General features: G+C 49.5%; 1 protein-coding gene across 5 annotated transcripts in view; it reads left to right on the forward strand.

Moving 5' to 3' along the window:
- Positions 1-12,097, forward strand: part of RALGDS (ral guanine nucleotide dissociation stimulator) — a 93,213-nt gene extending 81,116 nt beyond the window's left edge. For 4 of the 5 annotated variants that reach the window (XM_081897160.1, XM_081897157.1, XM_081897159.1 and 1 more), the window contains exons 10-19: positions 1,246-1,323; positions 2,186-2,272; positions 3,088-3,120; positions 3,636-3,757; positions 5,018-5,113; positions 6,590-6,794; positions 7,102-7,188; positions 7,306-7,551; positions 8,120-8,234; positions 8,888-12,097. In XM_081897160.1, coding sequence (XP_081753286.1) covers positions 1,246-1,323; positions 2,186-2,272; positions 3,088-3,120; positions 3,636-3,757; positions 5,018-5,113; positions 6,590-6,794; positions 7,102-7,188; positions 7,306-7,551; positions 8,120-8,234; positions 8,888-9,063 — 1,245 coding nt within the window. In that variant the 3' untranslated portion in view covers positions 9,064-12,097. The remainder of the gene's footprint in view (positions 1-1,245; positions 1,324-2,185; positions 2,273-3,087; positions 3,121-3,635; positions 3,758-5,017; positions 5,114-6,589; positions 6,795-7,101; positions 7,189-7,305; positions 7,552-8,119; positions 8,235-8,887) is intronic. The other variant, XM_081897158.1, reaches the window with a different exon arrangement.
- Positions 12,098-12,475: the final 378 nt, after the last annotated feature.

Raw genomic sequence — 12,475 nt, forward strand, 5'->3', positions numbered from 1 at the left:
TGCGAAGCAACTCAAAAAATGAAAAACTCTTTCGTCTTGCGAGTTTTTCGTCTTACGAGGCATTCGTCTTGCGAGGTACCACTGTAGTCAGTTTTTAAATGCTCTCCTGCTTCCATGATTCCATTATTCCTGCAGTTGATCCAGGCTTTTCTTGCACAGAGTTGCTGCAGAGCGTAGATCATAATCTGGCCTCTACTGATCATCTGCTCTGATTTAATGGTGGTGCGCTTACACGAAAGTGAGCATTAATCTGCTTGCACTGTGCGACCACGCATCTTAGAATCATAGAATTTTAGAGCTTAAAGGGTCATCTAGTCATACCCCCTTTAATCAGTCGTCCACATTCTTCAAAGCGTTTCCCCATCACTTCCCTAACTGCAGAAAGCCTGATTCTTCAAGCCTGCAAACACTTTAATCTACTTTAAATGTGCATGAACAATACAATTGTGCATACAAAAACTGTTGCATAGGAAATATAGGAGTCTGCCTGATACTGGTTGTGAGTCAGACCCTTGATTTATCAAGCTCAGTATTTCCTACGCTGACTGTCAGCAGCTGCCCAGGGGTTAATGCAAGAAACCTTTCTGCCAGGGCTGTCCAACTTTTCATACTGGGTGGGTGGCAATACTATTTTGACATGGGGGCACCCAGGCCAAAATTTGATGCCCCCAGCCCTTGTGCTGCCTTCTCCAAACCAACACATTGCTTACCCGGCTTTGGGAAGGCAGTGCAAGGAGGTTTTTTTGGGGGGGGTGTTAAATGTTGCCAAGGGCTTCCAGAAAAGGTTTTGAGGTCCACTTGTGGCCCTTGGCTGTGCATTGGGCCGCACTAGCCCTACCTGGAGATACCATTGGGGATTGAACCTAATGCACTCACAGTGTATGCTGTAGCACAGAGGTATGGCCCTTCCCCTAAAAATGAACTAAGATTCTAGTCCTTGTGGTCCTGAATAAGAGGTTGAAATAAATAAGAAGCTGTCTTCTACTGAATCAGATCCTCATTATACGGAGCCAAATTCTCAGTCCATCTTGCTCACTATTGTCTACACTGACTGGCAGCAGTTCTCCAGGGTTTCAGGCGGGGGGGGGCATGGTCTTTTCCAGGGCTACCTGGAGATGCCACCAGGGACTGAACTTTGGTCCTCCTGCCACTCTGGTTTATTGTACTGCAGTCATCTCGAAAGAAAGCTGTACACCCAGACTCTCATATTAATGGTTCCCTGTCTCTCTTTCCTTGGCAATGCAGGAGGGGACCTCCAAGTTCGCCACCCTAGAGATTAACCCAAAGAGGGCTCAGAAACGGCAGCAGCAGCAGCGGGAAATGGTGAGTCAAATATGGTGTTTTATAGGACACCGCTTTCTACCAGAGAGGCTGTGTGGTGTAGTGGTTAGAATGCCAGACTAGGACTTGGGAGGTCAGGATTCAGATCCTCACTGGAATCTCACTGTGTAGCCTCAGGCCAGCCTAAGCCACCTCACAGGGTTGTTGTGTGGGTAGAACAGGAAGAGAACTATGTATGCCACCTTGAGCTGCTTGGAGGAAAGATGGGATATAAATGCAATAAAGAAATACCAAGCCAGATTCATCAGTCTGGGCTATTTGGAGATATCAGCAGACTTTCAGATTCTTGGTTAGAGAAATAGGTTTTTCATTTCACCTTTTTGCTTGATCCTTTTAAGCCAGGGGTAAGGAACCTCTGTGGCCCTCCTGGACTCAAACTCCCATCAGCCCTTGCTGCTAGCACTGGCCAATAATCAGGGATGATGGGAGTTGTAGTCCAGCAATGTCTGGAGGGCTAGAGGCCTGCCGATCTAAGTTGCAGCAGTCCTTTCTGCTAGCAAAAGATGGAAGGCTGCCCCTATAATGAGAGTGGAGGGAATACCTCTTCCTAGATCAAGCCCGGGGGACCTTGGTGCACTCCATATTTTGTGGAACCTTTGGTCCTGATGTATGGCGGTGGAAATCCTGTTTATTACAGGCGGGGAAGCTTTGGCCCTCCAGATGTGGCTGAACTACATTTCCCATCAGCCCCTACAAGCAGGGCCAATGACCCAGAAACATAGGGAGTTGAAGTCCAGAGGGCCAAAGCTTCCTTATCTCTCATTTTTTTAACCAACTCCCATGTTGGGCCTCTCTGGACACGGTGGCTCTCTCAGTGATCTTAACCCCTCGGCTCCTGTTACAGGGCGTGATGCAAGGCACCATCCCTTACCTGGGCACCTTCCTCACTGACTTAGTGATGCTGGACACAGCCATGAAGGACTACGTGGATGTAAGTATCACCAAGCCTTCCTGCCCCCCCCCCCCGCTCCCTCTTTCAAGCAAACTAATCTTTCCTTTGACACATTCCCTGTTGCGCTCATTTTTTTTCCTGTAAAGAAATGGCACACCACTGCATAATGTTTCCATGATGGAACCTTATAAGGTCTCCCTAAGAGTCTCACATGAGCAGATATTTTTACCTGTAGTCACACTGCCCCCTGGTGGACATTTGTTGCTTCCTACAGCTTTTAAAGGGGTGCCTAAATGCATTTTTTTTGTTATTGGGAAACCATTTCAACTGCAAGCCTAAACAGCATCGCCAAAACAAGAACAGTTGAAAATCTGAAATGCAAGTGCCATTTAGAAATGAGTCTTGTGCTTTTCTCCACCATCTCTGACCATTACACAATGCTGCCTGGGCCTGATGGGACTCCAGCAACATTTGGAGGGCCATAGGTTCCTCATCCCTGTTAAACATAGTACAGCAAAGGCTTGTAGCTCATTGGTAGCGCATCTGCTTTGCATGCAGAAGGTTCTGGGTTCAAATCCCTGGCATCTCCAGGTTCATTTCATAATCCTTTTTTACGAATCACATCATGCTTAGAACACACTCCACTCTCCCTTCTAAAAAGCAACAATCCAATGATGGTTGCAGAAAAGTACAGTTTTGTGATTAGGTCCTCGAATCTGTTGTTTTTGCTGCAAACTTACCTATTCTTAAAGTTTTTCCACATTTTGGATACTCAGAAATTGAACCGGTGGGCAGCTGGGGACGGGGATGGTGCAGTCGCTGGGTTTTAACGACCTGCTTTTCTTTTCGTTCAGGCTGGCCTGATCAACTTTGAGAAAAGGAGGAAGGTGAGAACTGTTGTTGTTTTTAACCGACTTTATGATGAATAGCAAACGTTTTATAAGTGGCTTTAAATTCTCAATAAAGTGCAGCAGCCGTAAACAAGGAAGAGGATAAAACCAGCATACCAAACTGAGGCTTCCAAGCACTGAGCAATCTCAATGGCCGTAGAATTTCTCTATAGCTCAGTGGGGCTGGGGAACCAGAAATTGGAGGGGGGGGTGGAATGGAGTATACTGGGAGGAGGGCATGGCTGGCTGGGGGATGGAATGGAGTATGATGGGAAAGTGGCTGGCAGGCACCCTAAACAACAGCACTCTGCCCTGTTTCATTAATACTTTTTATACGCTTTGTGACTTATCAGCCAGGGCTGATAGGAGATGTATTCCAGAAACTCTGGAAGGCTGTAGGTCAGGGAAGGGTGCCGTAGGACCCCTTACAATGTTATTTCTGGGCTAGCAAGGAAGCGTATGGACAGCCAAGCTTAACCCTGCTTTCCCCCACCCTCACTCTCCACCTGCAGGAGTTTGAAGTCATCGCCCAGATCAAACTGCTCCAGTCAGCCTGCAACAACTACAACTTCACGCAGGAAGATCGCTTTGTGGTCTGGTTCCATAGCATCGAGCGGCTCAGTGAGGCAGAGAGGTGAGCCCTCTCCTTCCCCCCTCATCTCAAATATTAAATCACGTGGGGCTGCCCCCAATGTGCTTCCCCAGTCCAAGCAAGTACCTTTGCTGAACACTAAAGATCACAGGTGGGGAGAGAGCTCTTGTGCTTACGTCCTGCTTGCAGGCTTCCCATTGGGGCATCTGGTTGGCCACTGTGAGAATGGGATGTTGGACTAGATAGGCCATTGACCCTGATCCAGCAGGACTCTTGTGCCCTACCTCCACTGTCAGAGGTAATACCAGTTACCGCAAATCACAAGTGGGGAGAGTGGCCATTGTGCTCAGTTCCTGTACTGGGGCTTCACATTTAGGCCACTGTTTGGCCAGATCCAGCACCAGTCTCTTCTTACATCCTGCTTAGTTGGGGTGTTTTCGATAGGAGGCTCCATTTACAGCTTCATCGCTGTTCCTCTTGAGGACCAGAAACTTGTCCTTTTTTTAAAAAAGGATTACGTATCGGGTAGGGTAGGGGTGAGGGACACGGATGGCACTGTGGATTAAACCACAGAGCCTAGGACTTAGAAGGTCGGCGGTTCGAATCCCCGCGACGGGCTGAGCTCCCGTTGCTCGGTCCCTGCTCCTGCCAACCTAGCAGTTCGAAAGCATGTCAAAGTGCAAGTAGATAAATAGGTACCACTCTGGCGGGAAGGTAAACGGCATTTCCGTGCGCTGCTCTGGTTCTCCAGAAGCGGCTTAGTCATGCTGGCCACATGACCCGGAAGCTATACACCGGCTCCCTCGGCCAATAAAGCAAGATGAGCGCCGCAACCCCAGAGTCGGTCATGACTGGACCTAATGGTCAGGGGTCCCTTTACCTTTACCTTTAGGGTAGGGGTGAGGAACCTTTTCCAGTCAAGTGTTGTGTATGATCATTATCAACCTCCCAGGGATAGCAGGTCAGTGGTGGGCAAGGCCAAAGGTGAAAGTGAGTGGAGCAACAGGTACCACTCTCACCATTTACACTGTAGGCTATGCCCACCTCTCCATGTAGGCAGTTAAGAGGCATTGCCCCTTTTCCAAGAGCAGGGCTGGTGAAAGAGTGTGGCCTGTGAATGGGAGGGCAGAGCCCAGGAAGAGAGTCTGGAGGGCCGGACAGAGAAGCCTGGGAGGTCACTTTGGAATCCCTGGGCCTGAAGTCTCCCCCATCCTGCAGGTGGGTGAAGAGAACAGCTCTTGAGGCAAGGGACTGAGTCCATGCAAACACCAACCAGTGTCCTTTCTTCCCCATTCCCTCCAGCTATGGCCTCTCCTGTGAGATTGAGCCCCTGTCGGAGTCAGCTAGTAACACCCTGAAGGCGAAGAAAAACACTGGGATCATCAAGCGCTGGAGCGAGTGAGTCCTTGTGGATCGATCCCAAAGTGCAGTGTTGCTCCAGGGGCATCTCTGAGCCCTCATTTTAAGAGCCAGCTTAAAACAAGTTGGGGCTAGAGAACAGCTTTGAGAGACACCCTGGCTGCAGAAATTGTTTATTATTTATGTATTTACAGTGGACGCTCGGGTTGCGAACGTGATTCGTGCGGGAAGCACATTCGCAACCCACAGCGTTCGCAACCCGTAGCGGCACATCTGTGCAAGCGCGGGTCACAATTTGGCACTTCTGCGCATGCGCCAAAACCTGGAAGCAACCTGTTCCAGTACTTCAGGGTTCGGCGCAGTGCTTAACCCGAAATCGCATAACCCGAAGCATCTGTAACCCGAGGTATGACTGTATTTAGAACACTCGTACCCTGCTCTTCAGCAGAAATGGCTCCCGGAGTAGCTTATAATAAAATGAAAACAAGACAGTCCCTGCCCACAGGTTTACAATCTTTTTTTTATTAAAAAAAACACACACACACACACACACACACACACAATAACTCTCCACAACACATAAGGAAAAAGCGACAAGGAATGAAGAGGAATATAAAAATCTAAACTCAGGCATAGACATTCCAATAATGACCATCCGGCAAAGTTCAGGGGCAGGAGGTGCCCAGTGGACAGGAAGAAGCTGCCTTTATACTGAGGCTAGCAGAAGTCTCTCTCTCTCTCTCTCTCTCTCTCTCTCTCTCTCTCTCTCTCTCTCTTGCTGCATGAGGCACAATCCAAGAATGCACCTTGGCCCCTTCCAGAAGCCAACTAGACTGGAGTTGAATTTTTCCTCCAACTTTGGGGATGGGCTAGCTTAGAGGGGTTACTTGTAACAGTGGGTTGTCAGGCGTTGTTGGACTACAGTACAACGCCCATCATCCCCTGCCAGCTTGGTCATGGATGATGGGAGTTGCAGTCCAACCACATCTGGGAACCCACAGCTAGTTAATGCAATTTTAATTAACATCCTACTGACTTGAGTATCCTTGTTTTATTTTAAGCCCAAGGCCAGTAGGGATTGAACCAGGGACCTTCTGAAGGGGGAATATAAACCTTGGTCTCCCGGGTCCTTGTCCAACACTCCAACCACTACATCACTATGGCTCTAGCCAATATTATCTACACTGACTGGCAGCAGTCTCTGCCAAGCCTATCTGGAGATGCTGGTGATTGAGCATGCAATTTTCTGCATGCTAAAGCTCTTCCTTTAAAAACAATGTAAGATCCTAGTCCTCATGGTTCTGAACTGAAGCCTCAATTTAATAGACTACTGGCCTGGCTTAGAATGTTCCTATCTTGCACAATACTGTCTACACTGATGGGCAGCAGCTCTCCAGGGATTGAGGCAGGGAGCGTAGATGTCACTGGGGAATGAACCTGGGGCCTTCTGCCTACCCTTGAGTTACCTGGTCCCCTTCCTGAAAGGTGCTTATTTGCTTTCCTTGTTTTTCCCAGCCGGCAGGCCCCCAGCACTGAATCTTCCTGTGCCAGTGGCAGCTCTCACTCCAAGTCCTTTGACCAGCTGAAGTGCGGTCCCTACCTGTGCAGTGGGGACATGGCTGACTCTGTCAGTGTCACGTCGGCCGGTTCCAGCAGCTCCGACGTGGAGGAGATCAACATCAGCTTCATCCCCGACTCTCCCGAGGGTCAAGAGAAGAAGGTACAAGACAGCGTCCCACTAGGCCCCACTTGCACCCAGGGGGGCAGGTGGCAGGTGCGCCCCGTTGTTGGGGGAGAGGCCTACTTTCGCTTTGGGGCGGAGGGCAGGTTTTGGAACGGGCAGGCCTGGAAATCCTTCTGTCCCAAGACAAACGCCTGTAGGGAGCAGGCTTCAGAGGCTGCTGGCAGTGGGTGGGGCGGGTGGGCGGAGCTGATATGAGCCCCTCCCCCTGCTCTCGAGGTGGGAGGGGCCTGTGTCTTGCGAGGTGCCGCGTGTTTCTGAAATGTAATTTATCCCGCCCCATTAGTGTTACCTTCCCGCCCTGGACGCCCAGACGTTCAACTCCGCTTCTGGCCAGGAGGGGGTGCCCCTGAGCACTGCCTGTAGTAGAAAGGTGATTTTTCTCAATAAGGAATACCTGGGGAGGCAGAAAAGGAAACACCCGCTGTGCTGCAGGAGGCTTAAATAAAGCCCTTTAATTCTCTCCCCTCTTTCTCTCCTCCCTCCGCAGTTCTGGGAATCCACCTCGCTTTCCTCCCTGGACACCTCGGGAATCGGCTCGAGTTCGAGCAGCGCCTCCTCCTCCTCTGTCTCTTCCACGCCGGTGACGGCCTCTCGCACCCACAAGCGCTCTGTCTCAGGCATCTCCAGCTACTCCTCTCTCTCCTTGCCCCTCTATAACCAGCAAATTGACGACTGTTGCATCATCCGGGTCAGCTTGGCCGTGGAGAATGGAAACATGTACAAGAGCATTCTGGTGAGGGTCTTTTGATGAGGAGGGGGTCTTTGTTTTTCTGTGAGGTGGGTAGTTGGGTGCAGTTAGAAATCCGGAGGGTTTTTTTGGGGAAGCCTTTTGGGTGCAAATGTAAAGATAGCCTAGGATATCCGTTCACCAAATGTTCTGTGCTAGTCCATAGGAAGCTGCTTTAAACCAAGTCAGACCATCGGCTCATCTGCCTTTGTACTTCCTACACTGACCGGCAGAGGCTCTCCAGGATTTCAGGCAGGGAGTCCTATCTCAGCCCTACCAGGGGATGCCAGGGATTGAACTGGGACCTTCTGCATGCAAAGCAGATCCTCTGCCCACTGAACTCTAGATGCTCCTGATGAACGTAGGAAGCTGCCTTATACCAAGTCAGACCATGGGCCCATTTAGCTCAGTATTGTCAACACTAACAGGCAGTAGCTGTCTAGAGTTTCAAGGAAGGTTACCTCCAAGCCCTTCCTGGAGGTGCCATGGGCAAGTGAACCCTGGGGCCTTCTGCATTCGAAAGTAGGTGCTTGCCTAAATGTGGGTTTTTGTTTTTTACATTAATATTTTCCAGGTAACCAGCCAGGACAAGACCCCGGTTGTGATCCGTAAAGCCATGGCCAAACACAATCTGGATGGGGACCGGCCGGAGGACTATGAGCTCATTCAGATCATCTCAGAAGAGAGAGGTGAGGTGTCGTGGTTACGTAGCCACGATTACGGCTATGTTTTCCTTCCACTGTCAGAGGCAGTGGGCCTCTGAACGCCAGTTGCTGGGAATCACAAGTCAGGAGAAGTGCTGCTGCATTTAAGAATCCTGCTCATAGCTTCCAATTTGGGTACCTGGTTGGCCATGCTGACCATTGGCCATGCTGGCTGGGACTGGTGGGAATTGGAGCTGTTCCCCTCTCCGTAAAGGTAAAGGGACCCCTGACCATTAGGTCCAGTTGTGGCCGACTCTGGGGTTGTGGTGCTCATCTCGCTTTATTGGCCGAGGGAGCCGGCGTTCAGCTTCCTGGTCATGTGGCCAGCATGACAAAGCCGCTTCTGGCGAACCAGAGCAGCGCATGGAAACGGCGTTTACCTTCCCGCTGGAGTGGTACCTATTTATCTACTTGCACTTTGACGTGCTTTCGAACTGCTAGGTCGGCAGGAGCAGGGACCGAGCAACGGGAACTCACCCCATCTCAGGGATTCGAACTGCCAACCTTTTGATCAGCAAGTCCTGGCTCTGTGGTTTAACCCATAGCACCACCCGTGTCCCCTCTCCGTAGCATCTCCTTAAAAGCCCAGTCCTTGAACCTGACTCCTTCTCTCCTGTTCCCCCCCCCTTGCCCCCTAGAACTGAAAATCCCGGACAACGCCAATGTCTTCTATGCCATGAACTCTGCTGCCAACTACGACTTTGTGCTCAAGAAGAGAGGCTTCTCCAAGGCCGTCAAGATCAAGCATGGATCGAGCTCCACGCTGCCACGGATGAAGCAGAAAGGCCTCAAAATTGCCAAAGGCATCTTCTAACCCCTGGGGCAGAGGGTCACCTGCCCCACCCACGGGCTTTGCCCCCTCACCAACTCAGTGCTGTTCCACTCTTGGCTACCAGTCTGTCTTAAACGCCATGGGGTTGGGGGCAGGTGTGTGAGAGATGATGTGATTGATCTCCCCAGCCCGGCAGCCTTGACCCTTTTCTCCATCTTGCCAAGAGGTGCCCCAGCCGAAACCCTGGAAATTGGAAGCGGGATCCCTTAGCAGCAACGCTGCTCCTGCACGTTGCTCTTCGCGCTTTCTCTCTCTCTGCGTTGGCAGCAGCTGGCCCTTGCCTTTAAACCAGGTCTGCATCTCGTCTTTTTTAAAAACAACAACAACGAGGAGGACATTTTTATTTTCCATTTAAAAAAACAAAACACCTTTCCATGGTGCAAGCCAAGCTTATGTGGCTGCCTGAAGCCGTAGCCTGCCTTAGGTGTCTACACCGATCAGCGTGGTGCTGCTAAGGGGGTCTTGCTTTCTCTGTTCTCTGCTAAGATGCACCCGAGCAGAGGCTGGGGACTGGGAGTTCAGGAGATTGGGGCGAGCCCATGTGTGGGGCAATGACTGTCTTCATCTTCCATGCTCCTGGATACAGTTCCTTCTTGGTTGTCTTGGTCAAGCGAACTCACTGCCTGGAATTGGTCCAGAAATGCACTTTTTTTGTCCTCAGCAGGAGTCTGAAACTTTCCCCCACCGCTGCCTGTCCACATGGAGGGCCCTGTGGATTCCTCGTGTGGATTTAAGGCCACCAGCCAAGGTGGATCCTGTGCCAGAATAGGGTCAACCCACTCAAGACTTTTTTGAACTTTTCCAAACTCCTTCCCCCTCCCCTTTCTATTAAGAGCCTCCACCAAAGATCAAAAATGGCAAGCGTGTTTCTATGACAAAACGCCTCCGCTGGCCAACAGAGGCAGGAGTTGAAGGAAGTTGGTTTCTGTACAAAACACACTGTAAATAAGGACCTTGGGTGGAGAGAAGGATGAGGTGGGAGGAGGGCTAAGTGATTTGCTCTAAAGGGTTGCAAGGAAGCTGCCCCCTCCCTCTTGGGAAGTGCCACTCCAGTTTTTTTCTTGTGTGTGTTTAATGGACTAAGAACCTTTGACAGTGAAGTAGGGTCTGTGGACTATTGTCTGATGTGATCAGATTTTTTTTTTTTTTGTAAAGAGAATCTCAAAATGAATTTACTAATGTTCCACCCCACCCCACCCCACTCCACTCCCAATATTTATTGCTTGTGTAAATAGACTGGTCGGATTTGTACATTTTACTAACACTGTTTAAATATCCGTTAGCGTGGTCAGTTTTATGTTTTTGAATTGTGTGAGACCTTTTGAGTGTATGAATGGGGGAATATGCTACATACTCCTTTGTTGAAACTTACAGGACATTTCAGACAAGGTTTCTTGGGTGGAGTCAAAAGTGCATTAGCACAAGGAGGGTGAACCTTTGCCTCCCCCCCCCAAAGTTGCTGGACTCTTAACTCACATCGTTCCTGACCACTGCCTATTTTATCTGCAGGTGTCCCTCAACCCACCTCTACCCCTTCCCCCACATGGCAAGGGAAAATGGCTTCTGATTTTATCTTTACCACTAAAATATTGCCACGAGCTTTTCACTAAACACTACAAAGAGGGCATGCAGATCCTCTCCATGCTCCAAAATTCTGCTGCCTCCTTTGCGCTCTGTGTGAGCTTGCGTCTGTCTGTGTCACTGTGGTTATAGGACTGGAGGGAGCAAACAGACCCACAACACACTCATAATCATAAAAGCGATTAAGTTAGAGTCCTCAACACCTCAGGACTTCCATTGGAGCAGCCTTGGTGATACACTTGGTACAAGCGACTAACGGGAAAGTTGTTTGTTTTAAAAAGAACCACAATGAGCACAGCTAGAAACATGGGAGTGGATGAGGTGTAAGTAACTGAGAATCTGCAACATCTTTCTCTGTGCAAGCTTTGCAATTTCTGGTTCTAGAGCTGGCCTATCTAAGGTGGTGCCATTCATCTGAAGGTTGGGAGCCAAGCATCAGCTAAAGGGCACCTTCTTGGCTTAGCCTTATGAGAGCTTCTCTTAACCTAATCCTCAGAAGTCATCTGCTTTCTTGCTCAGGATCTCATAGAAAAGAGGGCTGCTAATTCTCCAGTTGCCAGACCTGTTTTTATAAGCCCAGGGTTTTTGAGATTCTTTTAAAACAGCCCCCCACCCCTACACCAAAACAGCATTATCTGAAAGGCAATCAGCTTTGCTCTGCCTATGAAGGGAGAGGATAGTCTCCTTGAGGGCAGCAGTGGGTTGTCTTATCTTTATCCCACATTTTCTGTCCAATCTGCTTCTGGTGTTGATCCTGTAAATAAGGTTTTACTTCTTCTTGTTAAGACAAACGCTGGAAGATACTCCCCCATCCGTTTTGTAGAACAGCGGCTTCCTTGCGTTTTCGCTCTTGGTGGCTTTAAGCAACAGAATAGCTTCCTTTTTGTCTCCATCTCCTTTTGCTGCCGGCTGGGAGGATGGGGATCTGTGGCCTTTGTTGCCAGCCATTGTCAAGGACTCTCTCTGTGGATCAGCCAGTGCAGAACTTTTTGCTAGAACCTGCACCAGGTTTCCTGGATATGTTCGCCCACAAAATCCTTGTGCACACACAAAAAGGCCCCAGGCCTGGAGTTGTGACACTGCTTCCCTGCTAGGCTTCCACTAAATCCTTTTTATACATGTACCTTTTCCAGAAACTTCCTCCCCACACCCAGTTCTTCCTCACTGCACAAACACTTCTTCCTGAAGCTTTTTCCCTTAACAGCTGCTGCTTCTCCCTACTTTTCATTGGAGTGTGACAACAGAGTCCACAGCTGCTAGGGTGTGTGTGTGTGTGTGTGTGTGTGTGTGTACGTGAGTGTGTGGTCCATGTTGGTGACTGTACATGAGGTATATTTTGTACCAATTTCCTTGAAGTAGCACACTACCTGGTGTGATTGTATACAGCAATGCAATTAGCCTTTTTCAATAAAAATGCTGATTTTGAGGCAAAGGACCAAGTTGTTCCCAGCTTCTTTGTGCCGTGAGCAAACAGTTATTACCCCCCGAAAGGATGCTATTGAACTGGAAAAGCAGGAGAGGCTTTAAGAACTGGGATTTGGGTGCTTCCCTGCCACATACGTAAGTTCATTCACTGCTGCTCATGTGAGTTTTCCGCAACGTCCGCTACAAAATGCTGTCCTGTATCCCCCTGCACTTAACATGGGAATAGGAAAACAACCAGGATGGTGTTCAGATGAGGGTGGCATGAACCACACTGAGCCCACAATAAATTCTTACCTGGAAGCACCACTTCATTTAATGGAGTGGGGAGAGGCATGCTAGTTTTTTAAAAACTGCATGGGGTAGGTAGAAAGGTGTTATTTTCCTCCCC

Source organism: Podarcis melisellensis, assembly GCF_964234715.1.
Source record: "Podarcis melisellensis genome assembly, chromosome: Z".
Classification (NCBI taxonomy): domain Eukaryota; kingdom Metazoa; phylum Chordata; class Lepidosauria; order Squamata; family Lacertidae; genus Podarcis; species Podarcis melisellensis.